The 25,777-nt window shown below is 37.9% G+C and overlaps 1 protein-coding gene across 1 annotated transcript; it reads right to left on the minus strand.

Annotated features, from left to right (window-relative positions):
• LOC113351885 (geraniol 8-hydroxylase-like) lies at nucleotides 1-24,001 on the minus strand. The gene is made up of 2 exons (XM_026595794.1): nucleotides 23,921-24,001; nucleotides 1-633 (listed from the first exon to the last, which is right to left on the minus strand). The coding sequence occupies exons 1-2, from the start codon at nucleotides 23,999-24,001 to the stop codon at nucleotides 1-3; spliced, it is 714 nt and encodes a 237-aa protein (XP_026451579.1).
• Between the last annotated feature and the right edge of the window lie 1,776 nt (nucleotides 24,002-25,777).

Genomic DNA, 25,777 nt, shown 5'->3' on the forward strand with positions numbered 1-25,777 from the left:
CTAGTGTTTAGATATATGAAGTATCGACTTACATTGCGTGGGTATAACTTTTAATGGGCTAGCCCTCCGTGATGTAACCTTAATCTTTTCATCCATATCTTGAGTCTCTGGAATAATAGCTTTCCCAAGTGACCAATCAAAAGATTGAACAAGTGACCCTAAGACAAGGTGAAGCATAATAGGACCTAGAGGGAGCCCTGGACAAATTCGCCGACCAGCTCCAAATGGTAAATACTCAAAATTTTGTCCATGATACTCAATGTTAGAGTTTAGGAACCTCTCTGGATTGAAGGATAAAGGATCCTCCCAAGTAGTAGGATCCCTTCCAATACCCCAAATATTAACCCATACCTGGGTTCCCTTAGGTATCAAATAACCCGTTACCTCAATATCTTTTATCACGTTGCGTGGTATTGATAAGGGAGCGGGAGGGTGTAACCTTAGTGTCTCTTGGATTACGGCATGTAGATATGGCAAGTTTTCCATATCACTTTCTTCCATCCTTCTTTCATGGCCTACAACTTGAGCAATCTCAGCTTTCAAATTATTCATGATTTCTATGTTACGAACAAGCTCTGACATCGCCCACTCCGTTGTCATGTTTGTTGCATCCGGAACCGTTATAAATAACTCCTGCATCAATAGTTCAATATAAATATTTAAATAAAATTCATTTTTCGAAAGACAGTGGGTAGGGCCATGAGGAGATTTTGAAGGGCTATTGGTAATATGTGATATATTTTACCGTGATTTCATATAGAGAATATTATAGACACTCGCACGATAAACATTACAAAGAAAGCGGCTTCAAATGCTAAGATAGTATAAACCATTGAAAATGTAGAATTAGACTCTAGAAACGTAAATCCAACCTTCTTGAAATGTTAAATTGACTTTAGAGTATCTCGAATGGTGTTCGAATATGCATCTTACTTGGTGACAAAATATCAACATATTTTATTGGTATGACCCACAAAAACTTTTGTATGAATTAGATCCTCTTCAATGGTGTTTGTATATGTATCTTAGGAGAAAATAAATATAAATTAGATTTTACTGTTGTGATCCATAAATAATATTTTTACAAAATTGTTAAAAATGTAAAAACCTCAAACTCATGATGTGGGTTTGGATGCGAGTAATCAAAAATAGATACCCTCATCTATATTTTCATTATTAACTATTCTTAATTTTCTTTTATCAAACTACCATTATAAAGAATTGTTTTGGTTAAGTATCCATAGGCCTGGAAAAGGTGTATCAGGCCTAACGGCTTCCAAGTTGTGGTAATCCACACTTATTCGAAGTCATGTTTCAAGGTTTCTTGGATAAAAAACTTGTAAAAAAAGTGAAACAGACAATCTGATTAGCACTCAACCCAAATTGAAATATCGCTAAAATTTTCAGGAAACTCAGTTTTGAATTGTACAGAGCGGAAATCCAATTGGTGTTTTGAGAAAACGTAAATAAATTTTTTCCGAAAATCAATCTTAAATTAAGTTACTGTATCATGTTATCGTTTTTAAAAATATATGGAGAACGTAAAAAACGAACAGTAATATAAGATAATTATTCATACTAAATAAGTTTAGTTAAAGATTCATCGAAAGATAAAAATGTGGGTCGACAAGAATTTTCGCACAAATGGGCTATGTAAAATATAAATTCGATTAAATATCAGGTCAAGTACGAGAAAATGGGATAAATGCATAAATACTTTTTAATGTTTAATGTGTTTTGCATATACTAATCGATCATCCAAAATACTGCATAAATATGTAATTTTAAATTCCATTTTAATTAATAACTCATATATTAAATATGATTTTGACAACAACTGATTTCATCAATAACATTCTCGATCATTGTTGATTTATTCACATCGTCACTTAGTTATTATGGTAGATTTTGATTGTAACAGAGTACAAAATGACGATTGTTATTTTTTACTTGATTATAGTTTTCTAAATTTAACTCACGAATTTGTTCGGAATTCCGAAAAATAGCGAATAAGTCATGTAGTCTAGAAAAAAACGCATTTCTAGGTCGAGATTGCAATGAACGATGATATTACCCAAAAAATACACGATTCACAAATAATCGTGGCTAATTCTATAAAAAACTTCGAACTTGCTAATAATCAGTTGCTAATTTTATAAAAAAAACAACCTTAATACAGACAAGCTACAATATAATGAACCTAGTTGGGATTTCAGCAGTTAGGTCTATACTAAATTGTAGCCCAAAAAAATTAAACGGTTTTGACATATATTGTACAAGATCCAACAACTATATTAGCGTGGGCTTTATTACGGGTATTCATAACAAAACAACATATAGAAGTCGGAAGAAGTATAACGGAATCGAAACAAAAAAACAACACACTGAGACCGCACTCTTAGGTAAACTTTAATGTCATTTTAATTGGTGCTGAACGTTGTTCATATTGTCTATTTTGGATGGCCTATCCATTAAACTTGAACTTACATGGTTTATTTTAAATGTTGAGATGTTATGAAATTCCTCCACCATAAAACTTACTCTAACATTGTTATAAACGTTTTCTACTGGCTTTTCTTCAATAAGAAATTTTACCGTGCGTCTTTTAGAATCCTTTTTACATTATAACGCCGATTAGTTGTAATGAATTATAGTTAGTGTTAGGTAATTAGGTCGTGTATTTTTGATCATCATGACATGAAAAAGTTTGATTTTTATAAAAAATTTCTAATCGATCGAAAACATCAATTTATTGATTTTTATGAAAAAAGCCTTAAATGATTTGTACATCAAGTTTTTAAAGCATTCAATTCCATGTTTATTTGATGTTTTCATGATCCATATTTAGATCCATTTTTTAAGTCTAACCGGAATCGGTGGATATGTCATCAACCGATTTTTGTTGAAGGTCGTCATTTCGATGAACATTGAAAGTAATCGGTGGATATCACAAGGAAATCAACTGATGCACTCGATATTCTTCATTTGTATGGTCGATTGACCACAATCGGTTAATACAATCCTCCTCAAGTGCCGATTGTATAAAAAAAAAACTCGAAAATGATGATTTTTTACATAAAAATACGTCCACAATCGATGGATATAGTTTCCCATGTGCCGATTGTAAAAAAATAATTGTAAACTTTTCTTATAGAACTGGTTTACGTATATGTCTTAATCCAGCGATTGTAAATCTGGGCATTTTTTTTTGACTTTTTCGTTTGTAAATTCTTCGTCCGATGTCGGAAGGACCTCATTCTTTTTGCCTTGAACTCATATTTTCATTCTCTATGATATATAGATAAAAACTTATAGGTTTGGAAAAGTTCTAATTGGTCTTGGATCTATGGATTCCATCTTTGCATACAATACTCTTAAGTCAAGAAAAATTGAGCATTTCCTTTAACCATAATCGTACTATATGAATGTCCACATCGACCGATTTTGGGTTTGATGATTTTCAACCACGAAGAACATCAGGAACAATCGGTCGACGTGGTCAAGCACATCGACCGGTTATTACATAAATCGATCGGTGTATACATGATCATTGACCGATTATAGTTAAACACGGAAACCAAGATTCTTTGTGATTTTTAATTTTGAACGGATAAACCAGCCACAAGTATAATTAGGAGTAATGGGTTTCAATTGGCGATGTTTAGTTTGGATTTTTTTTAAAAAAAATATGGATGGTCAAACTTCCTTTAGATCGATAAATAAGTTAGAATCGACAGATGAAGCTAGGTTTTAATGTTACTTTAAAGCAGGTTTTTTATATGTTTTTTTTTCTTTTTAATGGAAAGAGTGATAAATTAACTAAGCAATATAGTACAGAAGATCTACAATTTCATTTTGAGGTAGGATCCATGGACACTCTTAGATGGACAAGGTCAGACAAGATTTGTGTCATTTTCTCCGTAAAACTCAAACAACAATGAATTTAAGTTTAATATTTTGATGATATGTTCTTCTTATAAGACTCTACATTCCTACAAAAAAAATGGACGCAATTCGAGATAGCAAACCTCACCATCTACCGATCTTAATTTCAACCGTTAACTTTGAACGGATAATATTCAAAGGGGTAGATGGTCGTTTTATACATCTCGAATTGGGTTTTGCAGAGTCTTAATATTCATTTTGTGCAGTTCAGTTGGTGTTGCTGCTGCTGTAGTTGGGAGAGAAAATGGTGACAGTAAGTTGAGAAGAAGAGCCAGAGAATGAATTTAGATCCTGTGAATGTTGGGTTTGAGTCTGTGGATGATTTTATGGGAATTGGCTAGAGTTTGATGTGGATGCTAAATGGTGTGTGGATTGAGCTTGTATGAATGTGTGAATGTATGCTTTACAGGGATTGCCTCTGAAATGAAGTTGAGAACAAAGAAATGAAGATGATGTTGTTGTTTGTAATGGTGGGTGGAGGATGCAGTTATATTGTGCATATGAATTAGTTGTCTGCAGTCATAAGCTTTAGGTGTTGACGCTGCCGCAGAATAGGAAATAGTGCAGTTATGCCGTGAAGCTGAAATTGTTGGCATGAGATGGATCATGGTTTGCTCGAGAATCACAATTGCAGCAGAAGAAAAGGAGATGGATTTGGCAGAATGGAGCAAGGAGGAAGCATAGATTATGCTGAAATTATGGAGTTAAGGTTTACAAGTGATGCTACCATTGAGTTGACGATGGAGACCAAGATGGAATGCAAGCAGTGGTGGTTGTTATATGAGGATAGATTCTGCAGCCGCAGGTTAAGCCGTTGTTGTTGCTATTGATATAGGGAATGGAGATTGTTGCTGGTTCAGGTGGAATGATTTAGCTCAAAAAACTACAGGGTATTAGTGAGCTGCGGCTGGAGTTGAAGCGAGTTTGGTTGTGCAGCTGCAATGAGAACAAGATGGAAGAAGTGTTGTGAAGGGAATGGATGAATGCAGATGTTGCTGGTAGCGAAGATGTAGAGTTCATTGCATGTTCAGATGTGGGTTGTGACTGAATGCTAGGATGGAGAAACAGGAAAAAAGCTGGTGGTGCTTGTGAGGTTCGAGCCGTAATGTTTATAGTATGTGGCGGAGCAGTTGTGGTTGGCATGAAGACTGTTGCTACCAGGGAATGTGTAAGCTGGTGATGCCGGCTTAACTGTATTGTTAATGGCCTAACTGAACAGCTGGGAATGATGAATTGGTGATGAGTGCAAGGGTTTTTATGCAGTTGAAACTACAGGCGAGCGTAAGGTTCGAAATGTGAGAAGCTACAACTTTGAGGTTCACATTGTGTTGTTGCAAAAGCTGGTTATGGAGATTGTGGAGTTGTTGGTTTGCAATCAGAGTGCATTGAGCTGCAGGTTTGAGTATGCTGTAATGATGCAGAATGAATGACTTTGAATAGATGAATTAAGAAGGCTGTATGAATGATTAAATGTTGTGTGTATTGATTGGTTGCAAGAACTGTGCAGGGAAGAAGAATATGGCCTGAATTTGGCCTGGAGATTGTTCTAAAAACAGAGGAAACTCTGCTGGATTTTCTACCTCAGCGAGTCAACTCGGTGATCCGATTCGATTCATGACTTAGGTGGACTTGGACCTGAGCTGTGGCTGCTAATGGGATGTGGAAGTGGTAAGGCCTTGGCCGATATTTAGAAGTCTGGTGCCGATTCACACACCAACAGGAGCTATATAAGCCTGTGCACATCTCTGGAAAAAAAACCATATCTTTTATCTACTTCTATTTTGGTTCTAGGGTTACAACATGATAGGTTTTATCTTCCTCCTTGTTATGAACTCCATGAATATGAGTACCTAGTTTTTATCATTGGTTAAGGAATAAGTTGGATTTCCAAACATGGGTTGTGTTCAATAAAGTAGTTTTGTCTCCATACTTTGTCATTTATGATTCATCGTTAATATTGTTATATGATTTGAATGCTTGTTTGGTCGAGTCTAGAATCGATTGAGTTGGTTTTCATCTGTATTGCTAGATTAGAGTTTATTATACGCTAAAGTGATAAATTTCTGATTGCAAGTAGAATATTGTGAATATTGCTTGTAGTGATGCTTCCTAGTAGTCACATGTGAATCATAACCTTTGTTAAATTGGATAAGTGCTTTTACACGTTCGATTGCTTTGATTGGCCTGATTTCATAGAACTTAATGCATTTAGGGAATTAAACTTAATTAGTGCTTTTACACGTTAGGTTGTTCTTTTAGATAGAACTCATACTCGCATCTTTTAATGTGTTTGTTGATGACAAGAGTAAATTAGCGGGATATTATTGCTATCAAGGTATCCTAGGGCCTTTGATAAAAGTTGAGATTAAATATCAATTCTAATTATTGTTTCAAATACATGTTTGTGAATGAAACCCAATCCTTGACCAATATCATAATCTTATTGATTTTGCTTTATTTATTTGTTTTTCTTTTATTTTATTTAGTATATAAAAATCAGAAAACCCCCCATTGTTATTTATAGGAAAACCGAAACAACTTGACAACCTAAGACCTCTCTGTGGGAACGATCCTTTCTTACCCTTGTTATATTATATATTTTGAGTTGTGAGAAAGTGTAATTTATTTTTGACGCATACGACAGCGATCAAGCCTCAAGAAGATAATGATGTCCGCGCGTCATGTCGAGAAATATCCGGGCGAATTACTCTATCACACGATGGTGCATGTCTATCGTGCTAAGTTGGAGAATCTGCGGTTTTGGTCATCCTCTGGACTACGTGAAGCTGTTGAACGCTCATCTACAACAACATCTACCCTGCTAGAAAGAACCAAGTTTGCCAGTAAATAAGAGCCTCATGATGTTCGTTACTCAACATATATCTTGCCAACATGCAATACAACCTTCATCCTTCCGCAAGCAGTTTCGCTGAAGCAGTAAGAGGAAAGCCACCGAGATACAACATCATGCGCGTCCAAAATTGCCAACTTCAACTCTAGTACCACATGCACGACTGCCACAATGATGAAACAACGTCCAAGATATTCCATATGTGGATCGACGGTAACTACATCAATGAGAGACGCTTTCAGAATTTGTCTCCTGTGGAAGAAGTAGTTGTGTTACCAAAGGAGATTGCACCTGGGACTTAAGATGGTGCCAAGTTTGTGCAAGTTGCCACCACGCCTCTCCCTGCCAGTCTTTTCTGATAACAGCTGCTGCCAAGAACCCTCGTCGATTGATACCATCCAGAGCTTCACCATATCAACAACCAATACGTACAAAAGACCCATCGGGCATACAAGATGGAGCCACGTAGACCACGCTTTGGGACTGAGGCTCAGCATGAAATTCCTTCGCCGTCAGTCAAGAACTTCTTCAACACAAGAGAGATGGTCAATCAAGAAGCATGTAATTCGCAAGGGGAAACCAAACTGAAGAAGAGGTCGCTTCAACACTCTCTCCAACAGAAGCCACTTCAATACTCTCCGGGACCTGCTCGCTCCAGAAGCTGCTTCAACGCTCTCCAGGTTCTGCTCGCTCCAGAAGCTGCTTCAACGCTCTCCGGGACCTGCTCGCTCCAGAAGCTTCTTCAACACTCTTTGTAGGACCCACATTCACATTTGAGCACACAAGGTTCATTTTTGAGCAAAGCAAGCACGCGGTGGGTCCCACGTTCGAGCGAAGCAGGCAGCAAGGTCGGTGTTTGGTCAAGGCATAAAGGCCGATGTTTGGTCAAGATAACAGGGTCGGTGTTTGGTCAAAGTAGCAAGGATGACACTCGAGCAAGCACATCAACCGTGCGGGAAAAGCAGGCACATGATAGGACCGACGTTTGAAACATGTACACGGTGGACCCGTGTTTGATCGAAGCATGCACAACTTCCCATGTTCGAAGCAAACATGCTCACATCGGGTCCCACGTTCGACCGAAGCAGGCACGCAGTGGACCCACGTTAAACCGAAGCAGGCACAACAAGCCCACGTTCGATCAAGCAGGCGCATGATGAGTCCCACGGTTGAGCGAAGTAGGCGGTCCCACATGCCTATCAAACAGGTGCAACATGGTGACGTTTGGTCGAAGCATATACATAGTGGGGTCCACATTCGTCCAGGGTTACATGCACGGCTTTCTATGGGAAGAGGATCATACAAGTTCTATTCCCTTCTTGGCTCAAATACCCGAAGGAGGAAACCGGTCTCACCAAGGTCGTGGTCACACCTGGCGTACTCACACGGACAATTTCCAACATGGCCGGCCAGAGTCCCTCCAGGTAAACTTCCTTTGTCTTTTCTTTTTACGTTGTATACGTCACCATCTCATGCCTACCCCACAATAATGCCACCATTATGTGCTAGGAAGGGGACTTAATGTTGATGATGGATTTTAGTTCAGGGCTAAAATTGTAAAAGAAAATTTAATACGCTGACATCTTGCAGAAGATAAAGCTATTTGATAAGTGATGAATACTTCTTCGCTTTATTGATTCACCTAGAATGGAGCATGTGGCAACAATCCCAATATTCTGTGAATTAAATACATAAATTCACCTAGAACGGAGCATGTGGCAATAATCCCAATATTCTGTGAATTTATAGTATTATTAATTAATGCATGATTAGCCTTGTATTTCCTGTGTTGTTCCCGCAGGACTCTCATTATTGGTGCGGCATGACGACTGAGTGTTGCTCTCAGCAGAGTAACACGAATCTCCAAGTGTCAATAATGAGGCATGCATGAAATACCCGTACACGATACATCTCTCGGTGTGTTATATTATCCCGATTGAGCATATTTAATTCCCTAAGGGAAATCTGGACTGTCCATGTCAGTCTCAGAAACGATCACGACCACGCAGGTTAGCCACATGATTTAACCAGCCTAGACGATCCCCAGCAGGAGCAGGCTACCACCTTGATGACCACCAGCGGACCAATTTATGCCCTGACCGATCGAATACATGGCATGCCCTCCAAATAACCACCAAACGCCAGCCCGTAGTTGGACGTCCAGACTGGTATGGAGCGGCTCGGAAGAAGCTCGCACGAGCAAGGGCCGCCAATGTCGGTCTCAAAATAGTCACGGCCGTCCAACTTCACCGGCACGATTGGACGGCGTAGATTATCCCATGACCGGTCGGACAAGCGTTGTCATGCACACCGGCGGGCCCCCTTTATACCTACCTGATCGGCCATCTCCTAGCCTAGCCATAGAGTAGCGTGTGTTTGCCCAAAGTATGGTCGGCGTGATGCTTAAGGGTCGTAGGAAATTCCACTAAAGTGTCTTAAATTGATCACAACCATCCAACTTCACCAGCATGTTTGGATGGCTTAGATCAAGCCTATGACCGTGGGACAGGTACCATCATGCTCACCGCCGGCCCAACGTGGACCTTGTATGATCGGTTTCCCCAAAGGAGAAACATGACTTGCTAAACCGATTGGCCAAAGTCATGTGCGCGCGACCCATATAAAACCCTAATTAGGGTTTACGGCATGTTACATGTATCGTTAATCAATCACGAGCGTCCATCTTCGCAAGATTGGGTGGAGGGTGTAGATATAGACTTAAAAGGTTTCAAGCATGTCAACATGATCATTGTGGGCCCATCTACACGTATGACTGATCGGCTTAGACCACCATGGTCGAACATCCCGAAACGCGCGCCCAAAGTAGGCATGTCGCGCGGTTTCTAATTCCTTTGAGGCAACGGATTTCTGTCGAAAACCGATATCAACCACTCACCTTTTCTGGTCAAACTGAGTTGCCTAGATCGCATGGACATGTACACCGGCAGGCCGTCTACACGCATGCCTGGTCGGCCCCGCCAAAACTTGTGCCCAAGCTCGGATTCGGTCAAGCATAGGAGTGATGCTTGCACACCTCCTCAAACCCTAGAAATCCTTCGAACGGTCGCAGATGAGGGTCTTATGCCATCTCGTCCGTCCAACTTTGCTAGCTTGTTCGGATAGCCTAGGTTCAGAGCTAGACGACCAATGAAGCATCCCTGTGATCACCGTCCTCCACTCTTCCACATGGAGTGATCGGCCATGAGATGGCTCGCCTATGCGGCCTCCAAACGATCACTCGAAGATGGCTGTACGTGATGATGTTTTAAGACGCTTAAATCCGCGACTTATTCGGTTAAGCCTTAAAACAGCGATGCTTCATACGTATTGATTATATTCGATGCATTACATGCATAGAATACACACGATATTTTATAAATATCGATTTCCTAAATAACTTAGTTATTTAACCTAGCACCGTATGCTACTTCCTATGGATCCCACGATCCACACATTCAAGACATCAAGCATGTCACAAACTGGGGGATACTTATTGGGGTATTGGTTTGGCGGTTTACAGCGTGCAGCGTGCAACGCGCCAACACAAGAACGTGTCAGGAGGCATGGACGGTTAGCGATGATGGGAGAAGTGGGCAGAGACTGATCGTATGACACTAAAACGACCCCACCATTCCATCACTCCACTACCTCCACTTCCCACGAGAGACGAGGGTTGCGCTCAATGACTTGTATAAATAGGTTCTCCTCCCTATTTCCAAGACAGACAGAAATCAAGTGTTGATACAACGTATTCAAACACCCAGAGCCGATTGCTTACATTATTGCAAGCCAGCTCGATATTCTGATACAAGTCATAAACAGCCAACACCTTCACAATCTCAACACCTTCTTCGCTTCCTTCCCTAAGATCAACCCCATCTCCTTCACTTGGTGACCGAAGCAAGTCTGGAACGGCCATTTCTTGGTTTAGGACATAATTGCATAGATTGATCTCTCGAATCAGAAAGCACTCCCGTGCAGTGCATTTGTTTAGGGTTTAGATTTGTTTCTCATCCACACACACCCAAATTTACCAAAAACCACAGAAACAGTTTTCACCCATAAACACTACTCCACTACATGTACGAGTACATGTAATATGGCTTCAGACTTATAATAGTTTTTCCGGTTTGTAAGACTGATAACAATGTCTTATATTTGAATCTACAGTAGTTATATATTTCTCTAAATCAATTCGAAACATTCCCGAATAACATCAATGATACATATCACAGTTCCAGGTTATTTTCGAATGATAAACTTGAATCATGATTTGGCTCCAAACAATAAATTATTCTCCACCGAAATTCGATCAGGTATGAACAAACGTTCATTAAGCTTAGTCATTAATTATATTTTGAGAAATTCGTAAACTAAATAATTTGTTCTCGACTCGGAATTATTGTCCATGCAAGCTAGTCTAATTAGTTACGCGAAAATTATCTCAAAGATAGGAAGGTGAATATAATAACTTGAGAAATAGGTGGTTTAGTCTGCACTTACCTTTTGTTTGACGAAGTTCTCCAAAATCTTCGGTTGATCTTCGCCTTCAAACGGTAAAACGCAATGATGACTGCCATGATTTCCTCTCTCAACTACACTTCTATATCCGAGACTTAACTAAATGTAGACTAGAAATCCAGATATAGGTTCGACAACTAAATTTGATAACAAGCTTGAGATAGCAACACTTGTGAGTTCGACCGAGCAATGCTCTAAGAATCTCCCCCTTTGTCAATTTTAGTGACAAAAATATCAATACATATGGATAAAAAAAAAATCTTTGAAAACTCCTTGAATCTATCATGGTTGATTTCTTCGGTTTTTTCAACTCCTTGAATTCTTCGCGACTTGAAGTTGCAATGATTACGAACGTGTTCAATTTTGCGTCGGCATTGTTGAAGATATGTTGTGATAACAGCTTTGAAAACAAATATTCTTAATTGTCGTTATACAAAAACATAGTATTATTATCTTCTCCAAATCTCAATTGTATCCCAACTTTGAAGTATTTATACGGTGATATGTTTCTCACCCCTTAATTAATAATTACATCTTTTGCATAATAGATGAAACCTATAAATTATTGATTCACTCCCCCTTACATAATGATCCGTAAACCATACGTATGTAGTGAGAAACTACTAAATAATTCTCCCCCTTTTTGTCAATAAAATTGGCAAAGGTACGAAAATCGTGGGATCATAATGAATACAATCAAAAGATACTTCAGGAGCAATGTGTTTACATATCAACTTTATTTTGATGATTTCACAAGGTAAGACATTACTTAGCGCTCATCTAGGACATTTAAGATACAATCCATTAAATTCCACAGTCATACTCCCCACAAATATATATATATATATAGCAATTAAGCGCAAGTTCATTTAAGAACTCTTCCCCATTTGATGTCATTCCCAAGAAAATAACATGAGTGACCTTACTTTATGAAAAAGAAGGATTTTGTCGTACATTAACCGTCACATGGATTTGTATCCTGAATATCAACTTAAATTGATCTCAACGCCAGTTACGAAAAAAGAGACAACTTTAGTCGGTGTAACTCAACATAAGAAAACCTTACAGAGTGTGTCAAGCAGTAATAACATAAAAGTGTGATCACAAGTATATCGATACTGCGAGAAAAATTCTCAAAGAGTTTGATCTATTTTCAGTTTATAAAAAACATAATAGATTTAACTTCTGAGCATTATATGAAATATCAGCTCGATTCACGAAAAATGTAAAGGCACATATAATTCATAAGACTTTTGCAATAATTAAACCAATAATGATTGCATACTGCAAGTTAATCTTCCAAAAAACTCTAGAATTTAAATCAATAAATCTAAAAACATGTAAGAAGAAAAAACGTTGGAAGTAGCTTGTGTAAACACAATTTTTGTATACCAAACCCTAGTTATCCTTATCAAAAGAAAGAATAAATTCTCACAAGAAGTTTCCTAGAAAATAAGAGAAACAAAAGAAAAGTAACAAAAGGTTTATTCATATTCTTCATTATCGGAATAACCCATAGAAACTTGAATCTTATCTATTTCGTCCTTGATGACGGGAAAATTTGTAGCAATCTCACATAATTGTTTTTGCATACCTTTTACGTTGGAGTTGATATTGCCAATATCCTTGTGCATTCGTTGAAGAAGACTCAAGGTTGTTGGATCACAAGAAACGTCAAGAGTTGAAATAGATGCCCTTTTCTTTTGTTCTCATTCGGTCTCATATGTTTGAATGTACTTTCACGAACTAAAATAGGAGTTCCAGTAGAGTTATCAATCGAATCAATATAGAATTTTCCACAAATGCATTCAGCAAGACAAGGAAACCCTAATTTCTTGTTGGATAAGGTCATTTTTACCATTTGATGAATAATCCATCCACATATGTCAAGACCTTGAGTACCCATTTCAAGAAAATAAATCAACTCAGCAAAGTCATGACTACAACGAGCATCTTCTACCATGGAGGGACAAATGTTTGGAATTCCAAACTTTCTAAAGGCCTTAAAATCCATGCTAATCTCTTTGGTAGGTGTTGATGGTGGATTTTAGTTCAGCGCTAAAGTTGTAAAACCAGTATTTTATGTGCTGACATCCTGCAAAGGGTAAAGCCATTTGATAAGCGATGAACGCAGAAAACCTCTCGCTTTATTTATTTGAAGCAATTCGATAAACACACAAAATTCACCTAGAATGGTGCATGTAGCAACAATCCCAAATATTATCTGAATTTATAGCATCATTAATTAATGCACGATTTGCCTAGTATTTCCTATGTTGTTCCTTTCCGAACTCTCATTACTAGCATGACATGACGACTGAGTGTTCACTCTCAGCAGAGTAGCATGAATCTTCGTGCCAATATTGAGACATGCATGAAATACCCAATAGGCTACACCACTCTCTGACAGAGAGAGTCTCGCAACAACGCGCTTTAGTTAGCCCGATCGAGCATGCTTAATTTCCTTATGGGAAATCTAGACTGTCCAAATCAGTCTCAGAAACGAGTGGTCACGCAATTTAACAAGCCTAGCCAAATCCTAGCAAGAATAGGCGATTGTCGTGATGACTACCGGCGTGCCCACTTATGCCCTAGCCGGTCAGACATCACACGAACATCTCCTAGCAACGTCAAACGCCAACCCTAAGTAGGGTGGCCGTGCTGCTTTGTAGAGATTCAATCAAGCTTAGACTGTTCAAGGCAATCTTAAAGTCATCACGACCATCCAACTTCACCAGCCTGGTTGGACGGCTTAGATCGTCCCGCGGATGATCAGTGAAGCGCTAATGCACACATTGGCGGGCCCACTCTGTCCCTAACTGATCGGCTTGCTCATGACATGGCCATAGAGCCATGAACGTTTGACCAAAACACGATGGGCGTGAGGCTCTTCAAGGGTCACGGAAATCCCACTAGCGTCTTAAATTGATCTCAACCATCCAACTTAGCCAACATATTTGGATGGCTTAGATCGCGCCTAGGGTCATCAGAGAGGTGCACATATGTTCGTCATCAGCCCAACGTGGGCCCCACACGATCGACGTCTCCAAAGGAGAAGCATAGCTTGCAAAACCGATTGGCCAAAGTCATGCGTGCGTGACCGTTTTAAAACCCTAATTAGGTTTGCGGCGCTGCATAATTGTCGCAGTTCGATCGCGTCCATCCATCTTCGCCATCCTAAACGGAGGGTGTAGATATAGACTTAAGAGGTACCAAGAGTATCAACGTGGTCTCTATGGGCCCACTTATGCGTGTGACTGATCGGCCTAGGCCAACCATGATCGAGCGCCTCGAAACGCACGCCCAAAGAAGGCATGTCACGCGGTTCCCAAATCCTTTACGGAAAAGGGTTTCTATCGCAAATCGATCACGGCCACTCATCTTTGCCAGTCGACTTGAGTGGCCTAGATCAAGCCTTCATGGGGCAGAGAGGTATAGACGTGCACAACAACAGACTGCCTTCATGCATGACCGATCGGTCCCACCAAAACCGGCGCCCAAGCTTGAATTCGGTCAAGCCAAAGAGGGATGCTTGCGAACCTCCTAAAACCCTAAAATTCCATCAACTGTCGCAAATAAGTGCCGTAAACCATCTCGTCCGTCCAACTTTGCTATCTTGGTCGGACAGCCTAGGTTAAAGGCTAGATGTCCAATGAAGCATCTCGATGATCACCGTCCGCCACTCTTCCACAGGGAGTGATCGACCAGGGGATGGCTCGCCCATGCAGCCTCCAAACGATCACTCGAAGATGGTTGGACGTGATGCTATTTTAAGACGCTTGATCCGCGACTTATTCAGTTAAGCTTTAAAACAGCGATGCTTTATACGTAAATGCATTACATGCATCGAGCATACACGATATTTCATGAATACCAATTTCTTAAATAACTTAGTTATTTAACTTAGCACCGTATGCTACTTCCTGCGGCGGGTCCCACGATCCACTCATTCGAGACATCAATCATGTCACAAACTGGGGGATGCTTACTGGAGTATTGGTCTGGCGGTTTACAGCGTGCGGCGTGCAATGCGCCCATTTACAAGAACGTGTCAGGAGGCATGGACGGTTAAAGTGATGAAGGAAGTGGGACAAGACGTGATCGTGTAACCACCTACACGATCCCACTACTCCATCACTCAACTTCCTCCACTTCCTACGAGATGAGGGTTTGCGCTCAATGACTTGTATAAATAGGTCCTTCTCCTATTTTCAAACGACACAGACGGAGAAAAATCAAGTATTGTCATAGTATTCAGAAAACACCCAGAACTGATAGCTTACATTGTGCAAGCCAGTTCATCATTCTGATACGAGTCGTAAACAACCAACACCTTCACAATCTCAACACCTTCTTCGCTTCCCTCCCTAAGATTAACCCCATCTCCTTCACTTTGTGACCGAAGCAAGTCTGGAATGACCATTTCTTGGTTTAGGCCAGAATTGTATAGATTGATATCTCGAATCAAAAGCACTCCCGTGCAATGCATTTGTTTAGGGTTTAGAATCGTTTCTCATCCACACACACCCAAATTTACCAAAACCAGCAGAAACAGTTTTCACCCATAAACAGTATGAAACTTCCCATCTTTCCAACCAAGAATTTTTCCGCAAAGTTTGAGAGAGATAGTTTCACAAGATGGTTTTTCTCCCTTTGAGTTATGAATACGAAGATTACCCATAGGAAGTGAAAACACTGGGGTTCCAAAATACACCACCAACTTTTTCGTAGGCAATCTGTATGGACAAACTCAACACAACTCCGAGAGTTAAAACTCAATCAAGGAAAGTGTCTAGAGTTCTACCTCTCTCTCTCTTTTTGTTAGAAAGTTACAATAACTGAATCCGTGAACCTAACTACAAAGAGAGTTCTTTGATTGTACCAAAGACCAATATCCAAGGATCAATCAAGTCTTATCCAACAAACAAGGTTGGACTTAGATATTGTGATTCATCAACGCACGACCTGTGATATTTCAATTATAAAGATAAACAATATAATGCGGAAAAAGAAATAATACAGGCACCGGAAATTTTGTTAACGAAGAAACCGTAAATGCAGAAAAATCCAGGGACCTAGTCCAGATTGAACACCAAACTATATTAAGCCGCTACAAACACTAGCCTACTACCAATTAACTTCGGTCTGGAATGTAGTTGAGCCCGAACTCAGTCTTCCAATAATTCAGGTACAATCACGCTTACGCCTATTGAATCCCAGCAGGACTCCGCGCAATTGATTCCCTTAGACGGTCTCACACCAACTAAGAAACTTTATTAGCTCACTTAATCTATCCGTACAAACACATAAGGAGTTATATAAAGTACTAAAAGCAGACGATTTGGTACCGGAATCAGTAAAAAGAGACGAAAAACAATCAACTATGTGAGCATTCATACCATCATCGTCATGAAACCAATTTCCATTAGAATCTTTAAGCATGCTAATTTTTTTTATATTCCTTCGAACCAAGGTAGTAGTATGAAAGAATCTTTTATGAATATTACCTTATTTAAGGCATTGGTTTCTAGATTTTTGTTTTGATAAAAGCTCTTCTAAATGCAAAATTTAAGATATTCACATAAATGATAGAAAATTCTACCTTTATTATGCAAAGAATGGTCTAGATAAAAAACATTTGAAGCTCGGGCCAGGTCATATTTCACATTGGTGATTTGAGTCTGTAAATGACCAAAGGTTTACTTACTCTATTTTTTAGAAGCTTTTTCAGTTTGATGTAAATTACGATGAAAAGAATGATCAACAAGCATAAAAGGTTTATAATGGAAATTATCCTTGATAGCAAATTCAAATATTTTATCATCAGTCCAAATAACTTCCATGCGATAAGGCCTAGGTTTAAATCTAGTCTTAGGAGAAAGATCAAGCAAAATAGTAAAATGGTCAGAATTAAAGTAAGATACATTGTGTACCTGATCCTTGGGAAATTGATGAGCATTAGATAGCATACGTCTAATATTTCTTTGATTACAGTGCCAACGTGCCTATTTTTCAAGGTATGCTTGGGACCATCATCTCCAAGATCCATAAGACCACAATAATTCATTAGATTAGTCAACTCAGCAAGTTTATCTTCAAAAGGAGTGCAACCACTTTTCCTTTCATGAACATGAGAGATATAATTCAAGTCCCCCAGAACAATCCAATAAACATGACCGAGATCAACTTTAGTCTTTTAAAAATGCGTGGAGTCTAACAACCACACCCAGCAATTCGTTTGGAAATATGAGAGGACTTACTCCAATATATAGTTTCTAGAGAATCAACTAGACTGTCAAACTCTATCTAGAGAAAAGTATATCAAATAGTTTATATCTCTAACTCTTAATTCAATATGCAATCAGCAAATAGAAATCTGCGAGCCCAATTGAATATAAGAGGAGTAATTTGAACGGTACCAAAGACCAATGTTCAAGTGTCAATCAATTTAAATCAACAACCAAAGGTTGTATTATCTAATTGATTGATCTTAACGCACAACCCGTGATATTTCAATTATATAAAAAAATATAATGCGGAAAAGAAATAACACAGACACCAGAATTTTGTTAACAAGGAAAACAACAAATGCAGAAAAACCCCGGGACCTAGTCCAGTTTGAACACCACACTGTATTAAGCCGCTACAGACACTAGCCTATTACCAATGAACTTTGGACTGGACTGTAGTTGAACCCTAATCAATATCACACTGATTCAAGGTACAGTTGCATTCCTTACGTCTCTGATACCAGCAGGATACTACACACTTGATTCCCTTAGATGATCTCACCACAACCAAGAGTTTCTACGACCCAAAGTCGAAGACTTGATAAACAAATCTATCTCACACAGAAAAGTCTATATATTGAATAAATATGTCTCCCACAGAAATACCCAAGAGTTTTTGTTCCGTCTTTTGATAAATCAAGGTGAACAGGAACCAGTTGATAACCCGAACTTATATTCCCGAAGAACAACCTAGTATTTTTAATCACCTAACAATAATCTAAATCGTATGATGGCGAAACTAGATATTGTGGAATCACAAACGATGAGACGAAGGTGTTTGTGATTACTTTTTATCTTGCCTATCGGAGATTAAATCTCGAGCAAATATTAGAGAAGATAGTACTTAAACGATAGAATTGGGAAAGGTCAGAACACGCAACTACAAAGAAAATAGTTGGGTCTGGCTTCACAATACAAATGAAGTCTTTGAAGTTGTTAACCTACAGGGTCTCGAAGAAACCTAGGGTTAAAGGAGAACCGAATCTAGTTTATGCAACTAGTAACACACATGAGGTGTGGGGATTAGGTTTCCCAGTTGCTAGAGTTATCCTTTATATAGTTTTCAAATCAGGGTTTGGAATCCAAGTTACCTTGGTAACAAAGCATTCAATATTCACCATTAGATGAAAAACCTAATTCAACCAAGCTAATATCTTTCAACCGTTAGATCGAACTTAGCTTGTTACACACAAATGAAATGTACCCTCATTTAGGTTTATGTAACCGTACCCAAATGTGTACACCATGTTGGCTCGACAATAGCTAACCGAAGTTAGCCATATGATTACTCTCATATCAACCTTATTCATCTTAACCACAACTAGTTTAGATGACTCAAACGAAACTAGTTAAAGAGTCGTTCAATTGCTTTATTCTCATAGATGTATACAAGAAAACAACTAAAGCAAAATCGGTTTGATTCACTCAAATCAAAACATGAACATTCTAGACACGGTTTGCAAAGATTGCATTCCTTATTTTATAAATGTTTAAGTTCATGTACACAACCGATTTTAGAAAGTAACCAACTCAACTCAAATATGTATATAGAAAACTATATCGTAATACGACTTATGTCTCCATATAGGAGCTAGAGTAGAAATAGACTTTCCAAGTGATAGATAAGTTTCAGTCTCCACATACCTTTTGTCGATGAAGTTCCACAAGCTTCTCTTAGTAGTTCTTCTTCTTTAAATGATGAACGTCGTGAAGTCTAAGCTCAACTACACAATCTATGTCCTAGTCCAAGACAACTATAAATAGGCTAGAAATCAAGACTTATAGTTTTTTTCATTAATATTGAAAAACATGCTTGAGATAGCAACGCATGCGAGTTCGACCGAGCAGTGCTCTAACAATCTCCCCATTTATCAATTATAGTGACAAAACTATCAATACATATGGATTACAAAATGAATAAAACTTTGTAGCTTCTCATCCAAATGCTTGATCTCCTTGGCATCTTCAACATGACTTGAAATATTCGTCACTTCCAAGTACTCCATGATTCTAAATGTGTTCAACTCAGCATCATAGTTGTTGAAGATCCGTAGCGATAACAATGAGAAAACAAATGCTCTCGATCATTGTTATACAATGTCGTAATATTATCACACAACATCAAAGTTCAATTGTATCACAACTTTGACAACAATACTATGGTGATATGTATCACTCCCCCTTAGTCAATACTTCATCTCGACATGAAAACCACCCCCCTTACATAATGATCTGTAAACCATATTTATTTGTAGTATGAAACTACACATTAATTCTCCCCCTTTTTGTCAATATAAATTGGCAAAGGTACGAAAACTAGTGGGATCCTCATGAAATTTTCATAGAGATACTTCATGACCAAAAGATAATAACATACCAACTTATTTAGATGTAATCATAAATCCGAAGCTAAATGCATTCATCAAGGAGTTTATAAAGATACAAGATAACCCCTATAATATTCCATAGACGCACTACCCACAAAGATTTGGCAATAAAGCACAAGTTAAAAAAGAACTCTCCCCCATAAAATGTCATTCCCGAAAGAACAACAAAGGCGACCTTGCTTTTAAAATAAAATAAGGATTTCTTTGGACATAACCAAATCACATGAAAACATGGATTTGAATCCAAAAATCTCAATTGAATCAACCATAAAAATGATCAATTCAATTGGCCATGATCGACATAAGAGAACTTACGGAGCAACACAGTATATGCACAAAAATGTCGATCGGAGATCGACCAAATAATGCGGAATACACAAGGATTCATTCTATTTTTCATCACTATTTGCACAATGACATATAATAGACTTAATCCTTGTAAACAAAAGTGCATCCTTTCTTCCACCAAAATTTGCATAATGACATAAAGGGCTTTAACTTTTGTTTGTCAAAAGTTCATTCTATCTTTTATCAATACATTCATACGGACATAATAGAGATAACTTTTGAACAAGTATGGGAAAGTCACAGGTTCACGGACTTAAACAACATATCCCATAACAATTTGGAATATATAAAATCATAAAGACTAAAATTACAAAAATCATCTTCAAAAAAAAACTTAGAATTTAGATAAACAAATCTAAAAACATTGAAGATGAACACTTGGAAATAGCTATGTGTACTCACAATAATGGCTATTCCAAACCCTAATAATAGATAAGTTTATATAGCTATACGACTTACTCTCATTAGAAGATATCATAGAATAGACTTCTGAGTAATAGATAAGTTTTAGTCTCCACATACTTTTTGTTGATGAAGTTCCTCCAAACTCCTCAGTAGATCTTCTTCTTCTTCAATTGGTGAACGTCGTGAAGTTTAAATCTCAACTACACATTCTATCCTAATCTGAGACATAGCTATAAGTAGACTAGAAATCAAGTATATAGTTTTGATCAACTAAACTTGACAAACAAGCTTGGGATAGCAACGCATGCGAGTTTAACCAAGCAGTTCTCTAACACCTTTAGCTCCTCCAAAACACGCTCGCAACAGGTGGATTGGGGACTTCCATAAACTACTTAGAGTGTCCAAGGATCTTGGATTCGAGATGTGACAAATTCATGTAAAGCACAACGAGATTCAGAAGTTGTTTGGATATTTACTTCAGATGAATTCCAAAGCAAACACAATCAACCTGAAAAACCTTCTAGTGAAACACTAATAGAATCAATATAGTTGAGTTGGCTAAGCACTTTCTAAGCTTGAAAATCCAAAAGACAAGGTTTCAAAATAACAAAAATATCAGGTTTATGAGTCTCGATAAGATTTCTTCTAACATTAACAAAAAAGTCCTAGATGCTCCTCGATTCCAAACTATAATTTTCATTCCTGTCATGAGAAAAGAGGGTTTAGAAGCAACAAACGTTTCCCTAAGTGACTCACTGAGAGTGGTTAGGGTGGTATGAATTGACCCATGTTCACCAAAGGGGTAAATGTCGTTCTGAAAATACGTTGATTTATCACATCCAAATCCCATTTCGCCAATAAGTCTACCCAAACCTCCAGGTACCGCTTGGGTCTTTTACTAGGGCATGCGTCTCCACCATTGGTGGAAGGTTAACTTCGAGAACCTTCTCTTCTGACATGTCCTTTAACCGGTCAAGTCTTAGTCCGCAAAATATAGCAGATAAACTATGACATCTTGAATATGCATAATCATGATGAAGCTAACAAATATTATAATGGAAAACGATCCTCCAACTTCCTACTCCAAGCATTCTCCCTTCTAATTTGTCATCTACTATCACTGACGGTGAACACAGAACCACTTCTAAATGTCTTTACATGCAGATGGAACGGATACTCAAAACAAATTTGGATGATGAAAGACCTTATGGAACGCAGAGCTCAAGAAAAACTTTTAACCAAATAGTGGACAACTTAACAATGTTGATAGTTCAGAAAAGAGATCATGGAAACCAATGGCACCAACTCATGGAAGAGATAGAAGAACTTCACCAAAAATATCTACGTTTAATTCTCGATCTCATTCACAACCACAAGCCACCACCAGGTTTCGAGATTCTGATGCAAAAACATCGACAAAATTTTGACCCCAAAAGGCATCTACCTTTCAACTTGCTCTTAACTCCACAGATTCGTTCACGGAGTGCTGGAAGACTTTTGAAGCTGATCTAAAACCTTTTTATTTAAAATAAAAGAGGCTAACACTAAAATAAGGGGTAATCAGACTCAGTGTAGTTAAAATCATTCATCAAAGCCGATTACTCATCATATGATCGATAAGATTTATGATTCCAATCCCTTTACGATTATTAACGATTAAGGCGGTTGATTTTGCCGAGTTAGACCGATTTTTAAGCAAAATGAGTTGGCGATTTTTCCGAGTTGACCTTGCATAAACCAAAATCAGAAGAAAAAAATAATTAAAAAAATTAAACCCCTCAGGTAGGACTTATCAACTGTAAAAACCACTAAATTCATGATTGTTTGTGGGTGAAAACAGAAACAGTCTCGAGAGCTTAGTCCTAACCACAACACCAATTCCGAAAAGAAGAGAAAGAGAAAATAGAAAAATAAAGAAAAGTGTCTCCTTCTATTGTATTTCCTTTCCTTATTTATAGATATTCCCAAAACTTTTCTTTTTCATGACATCATGTCACATGTCTCCGAAACCTCTTTATTTACCCTAATTGTCATTCCCCCTATTATGATATCTAATCTTCCCTTTAATTCCTTCCTTATCTTATTCAATCTATGGACTCCTCCATAGGGCTTGAGATTCAGTCCACAAGTCCCCATTTTACTTATTGGGGTTGACCTATTTTAGGGACCTCTTGGCCCTACTAAAGGGTAGTTATTTTCATTTTTTTTTTTTTTTTTTGAAAAGGAAAAGGGAAAAAATATTTACAGAATACACAAGGGATCATGAGAATCCCAAAAACCCAATGGAAACAAATCTTAATGGACCTATTACATAGAAACTATAATGTCCCATTGAAACAGAATTTGGTTTACTGTAAAATCCTTGAAGATATTTTTCGAAGAGCTCTACAGGAAAATATTCTGAATTATTAACATCTTGATATAATCAAAAGATTTAGCTCTTACTCCATGAATTCTTGAGTTTTTCTCTTTCTAGATCTCCCAAAAAATGGCATATGAGGTAATCTTCCATACAATTGCTTTCCTCTTACTGACTTTAAAAAGTTTCCAGCTATCTTGCAAAGCTTTGAAGACCTCCGGCATAATCCACCAGTAATGTAGAAAGTAATAAATCCCATATTGTTTTTCCCATCTGCAGTGAATGAAAAGATGGTTTAGGTCTTCATCCTCTTCATTACAAAGAACACACGTAGTTGATTGAATATATACTCCTCTTCTGCTTAGCATAAACCTTGTGGGTAAAGACTTATGCAGAGAAGCCCATGTCATGAAAACTACTTTAGGTGGGATAAGCTTGTTCTCCAGAAGACCTGTAAAATTGTAAGAATCTGTATTATCTATAATCTTCTCATACATTGCCCTGGTTGTGAAATCACCTCCCAAATTATCTTTGACACCTTATGTTAAAATGGTATTCCTCAAACCATGTATTAATTCCAGGAAATCAATCCTCTCAACTGGATCGAGAGCTCTAGAGTAATGCATAATCATATTATCACCTAGGATATCAGTAACCATCACATTCTTCTGAGTGCTTAACTTAAACAGCCTTGGATATTTATCTTTTAAATCCCTCTTCTCTACCCACCAATCATGCCAAAACTGAATCTTCCGTCGTATCATACTTGAATATTAACAACCTCCAATAAATCATGTTTATCCTTCGAAATTACCTGCCACATACTCTTGCCAACATCTTCATTAGTATTAATTGGAAGTAAACATATAGCATCCGATTTGGACTTTTCAACCATGATTTTCCTCTACTAGGCATCTTTTTCTTTAGCATACCTTCACTTCCATTTAGATAAAAATAACCTGTTAACATGCCTCAAACTTCTTATGCCTAGCCCTCCAAGCTTATTCGGCTTACAAACTTTTCATCCTACCCAACTCATCTTTTTCCGCTTTCATATTCCCCCATATGAATTTTCTCAATATACTGTTTAACTTCTTTTCTACTGTAACTGGTAACTCCATAAATGACATGAAATAAGTATCTAAACTCTCCAAAGAACTTCGTATCAAAGCAATCCTCCCTGCTTTGTTTAAAAATTTTCGTTTCCACGGAGCCAACTTCTTGTTCATCCTTTCAATAACTACATCACATATCACGATATTTCTTTTGTTAACTCCAATTGGCATCCCAAATATGTAATTGGGAGAGCCTCAACTTTACATCCCAACTCAGCAACTAAATTGTTAATTACAGTATCTGCCCCGATGCTTATCATCCAACTCTTTTCCAAATTTAACTTAAGACCAGTGAAAACTTCGAAAACCATCAATAACACATGAAATCTGCTAACCTCACTCCTAGCAGCGTTCATCAGGATTATAGCGTCGTCTAAAAACTGGAGATAAGAAACAATAGTATCATTTTCAACCACTTGAAAACCACCTATCCTCTGTTTGTCTACAATATCATTCAATATAATAGACAACACTTCCACCACTAAAAGAAACAAAACGACGACAAAGGATCACCCTATCTGATTCCTTTTGAAGGTTTAATCATATCAGATGCAACCCCATTTATCAGCACAGAGAATTGAGCTTCAGTAACATACCACCTTATCCATTTTATCCATCTATCTCCAAATCCATTCTTCCGGAATATAGAAAAAAGAGAATTACAATTCACGTTATCGAATTCCTTCTCCATATCTATCTTACACAAAACTCCTGATTTCTTTTGTTTGAATATGCTATTAATGCATTCGTTAGCTATCAAAATCCCATATAGAATCTGCTTACCGTGGATGAAAGCACCTTGAGCATTAGATAGTATATAAGGCATAACAACCTTCATTCTTTCTGCCAATAGTTTGGAAACTATCTTGTAGAGGATGCTTATCAAGCTCAAAGGCTTGAAATCCTTTGGAGTAGCCGAGTCTTCCTTTTTGGGTATGAGCCTTATGAAATCCATATAGCCTCCAGTTGGCTTTTCCAGTAGAGTGAAAATAATTTATAGCTATCATTAATTCCCTTTTCACAATATTCCAACAATATTTATAAAACTCAAGTGTAAAGCCATCAGGCCCTGGTGCCTTGTTGACTCCACACTTCTTTATTGTTGCATGCACCTCCTCCTCAAACTCCCTTTCAAGACAAGTACATTGATGTGTATTAATTTTCTTGAAGTTTAAATTCTCAAAGCTTGGAGAAATATTGTCTGAAGCCGTGAAAAGTTCCGAGTAATACCGTTGAATTTCTTGCTTTATCACATCTTGGTTAAAAACATATGATCCTCCAATTACCACTTTAGAAATAATGTTTCCTTTCCTTTTAGAATTAGTTATCCTATTAAAGTACCTTGTATTTTTATCACCATTCTTAGAACCTTTAACTTTTGCTCTTTGATAGGTCATCCTTGCCCTTGTAAGTTTCAGATGATTAAGCCTTAACAAATCTTCAGTTCTTTCAGTCATTTGCAAGTCTGTAAGAGAAGTATTTTCTTCGTATAGATTCAGCATCTTGATGTTTTTCTTGTTAATTCCTCTTCCTTTCTCCTATCATCGCCAAATGTA

The sequence above is a fragment of the Papaver somniferum genome, chromosome 2 (assembly GCF_003573695.1).
Source record: "Papaver somniferum cultivar HN1 chromosome 2, ASM357369v1, whole genome shotgun sequence".
Classification (NCBI taxonomy): Eukaryota; Viridiplantae; Streptophyta; class Magnoliopsida; order Ranunculales; family Papaveraceae; genus Papaver; species Papaver somniferum.

What these genes read in the sequence shown, in the direction of transcription:
- LOC113351885 (XM_026595794.1), bottom strand. Translation starts at nt 24,001, where the DNA reads ATGGTTGAAAAGTCCAAATCGGATGCTATATGTTTACTTCCAATTAAT. An exon ending in TTGGCAAGAGTATGTGGCAG is followed by an intron (nt 634 to 23,920) that starts GTAATTTCGAAG and finishes CTATTGATGCAG; the next exon opens with GAGTTATTTATAACGGTTCC.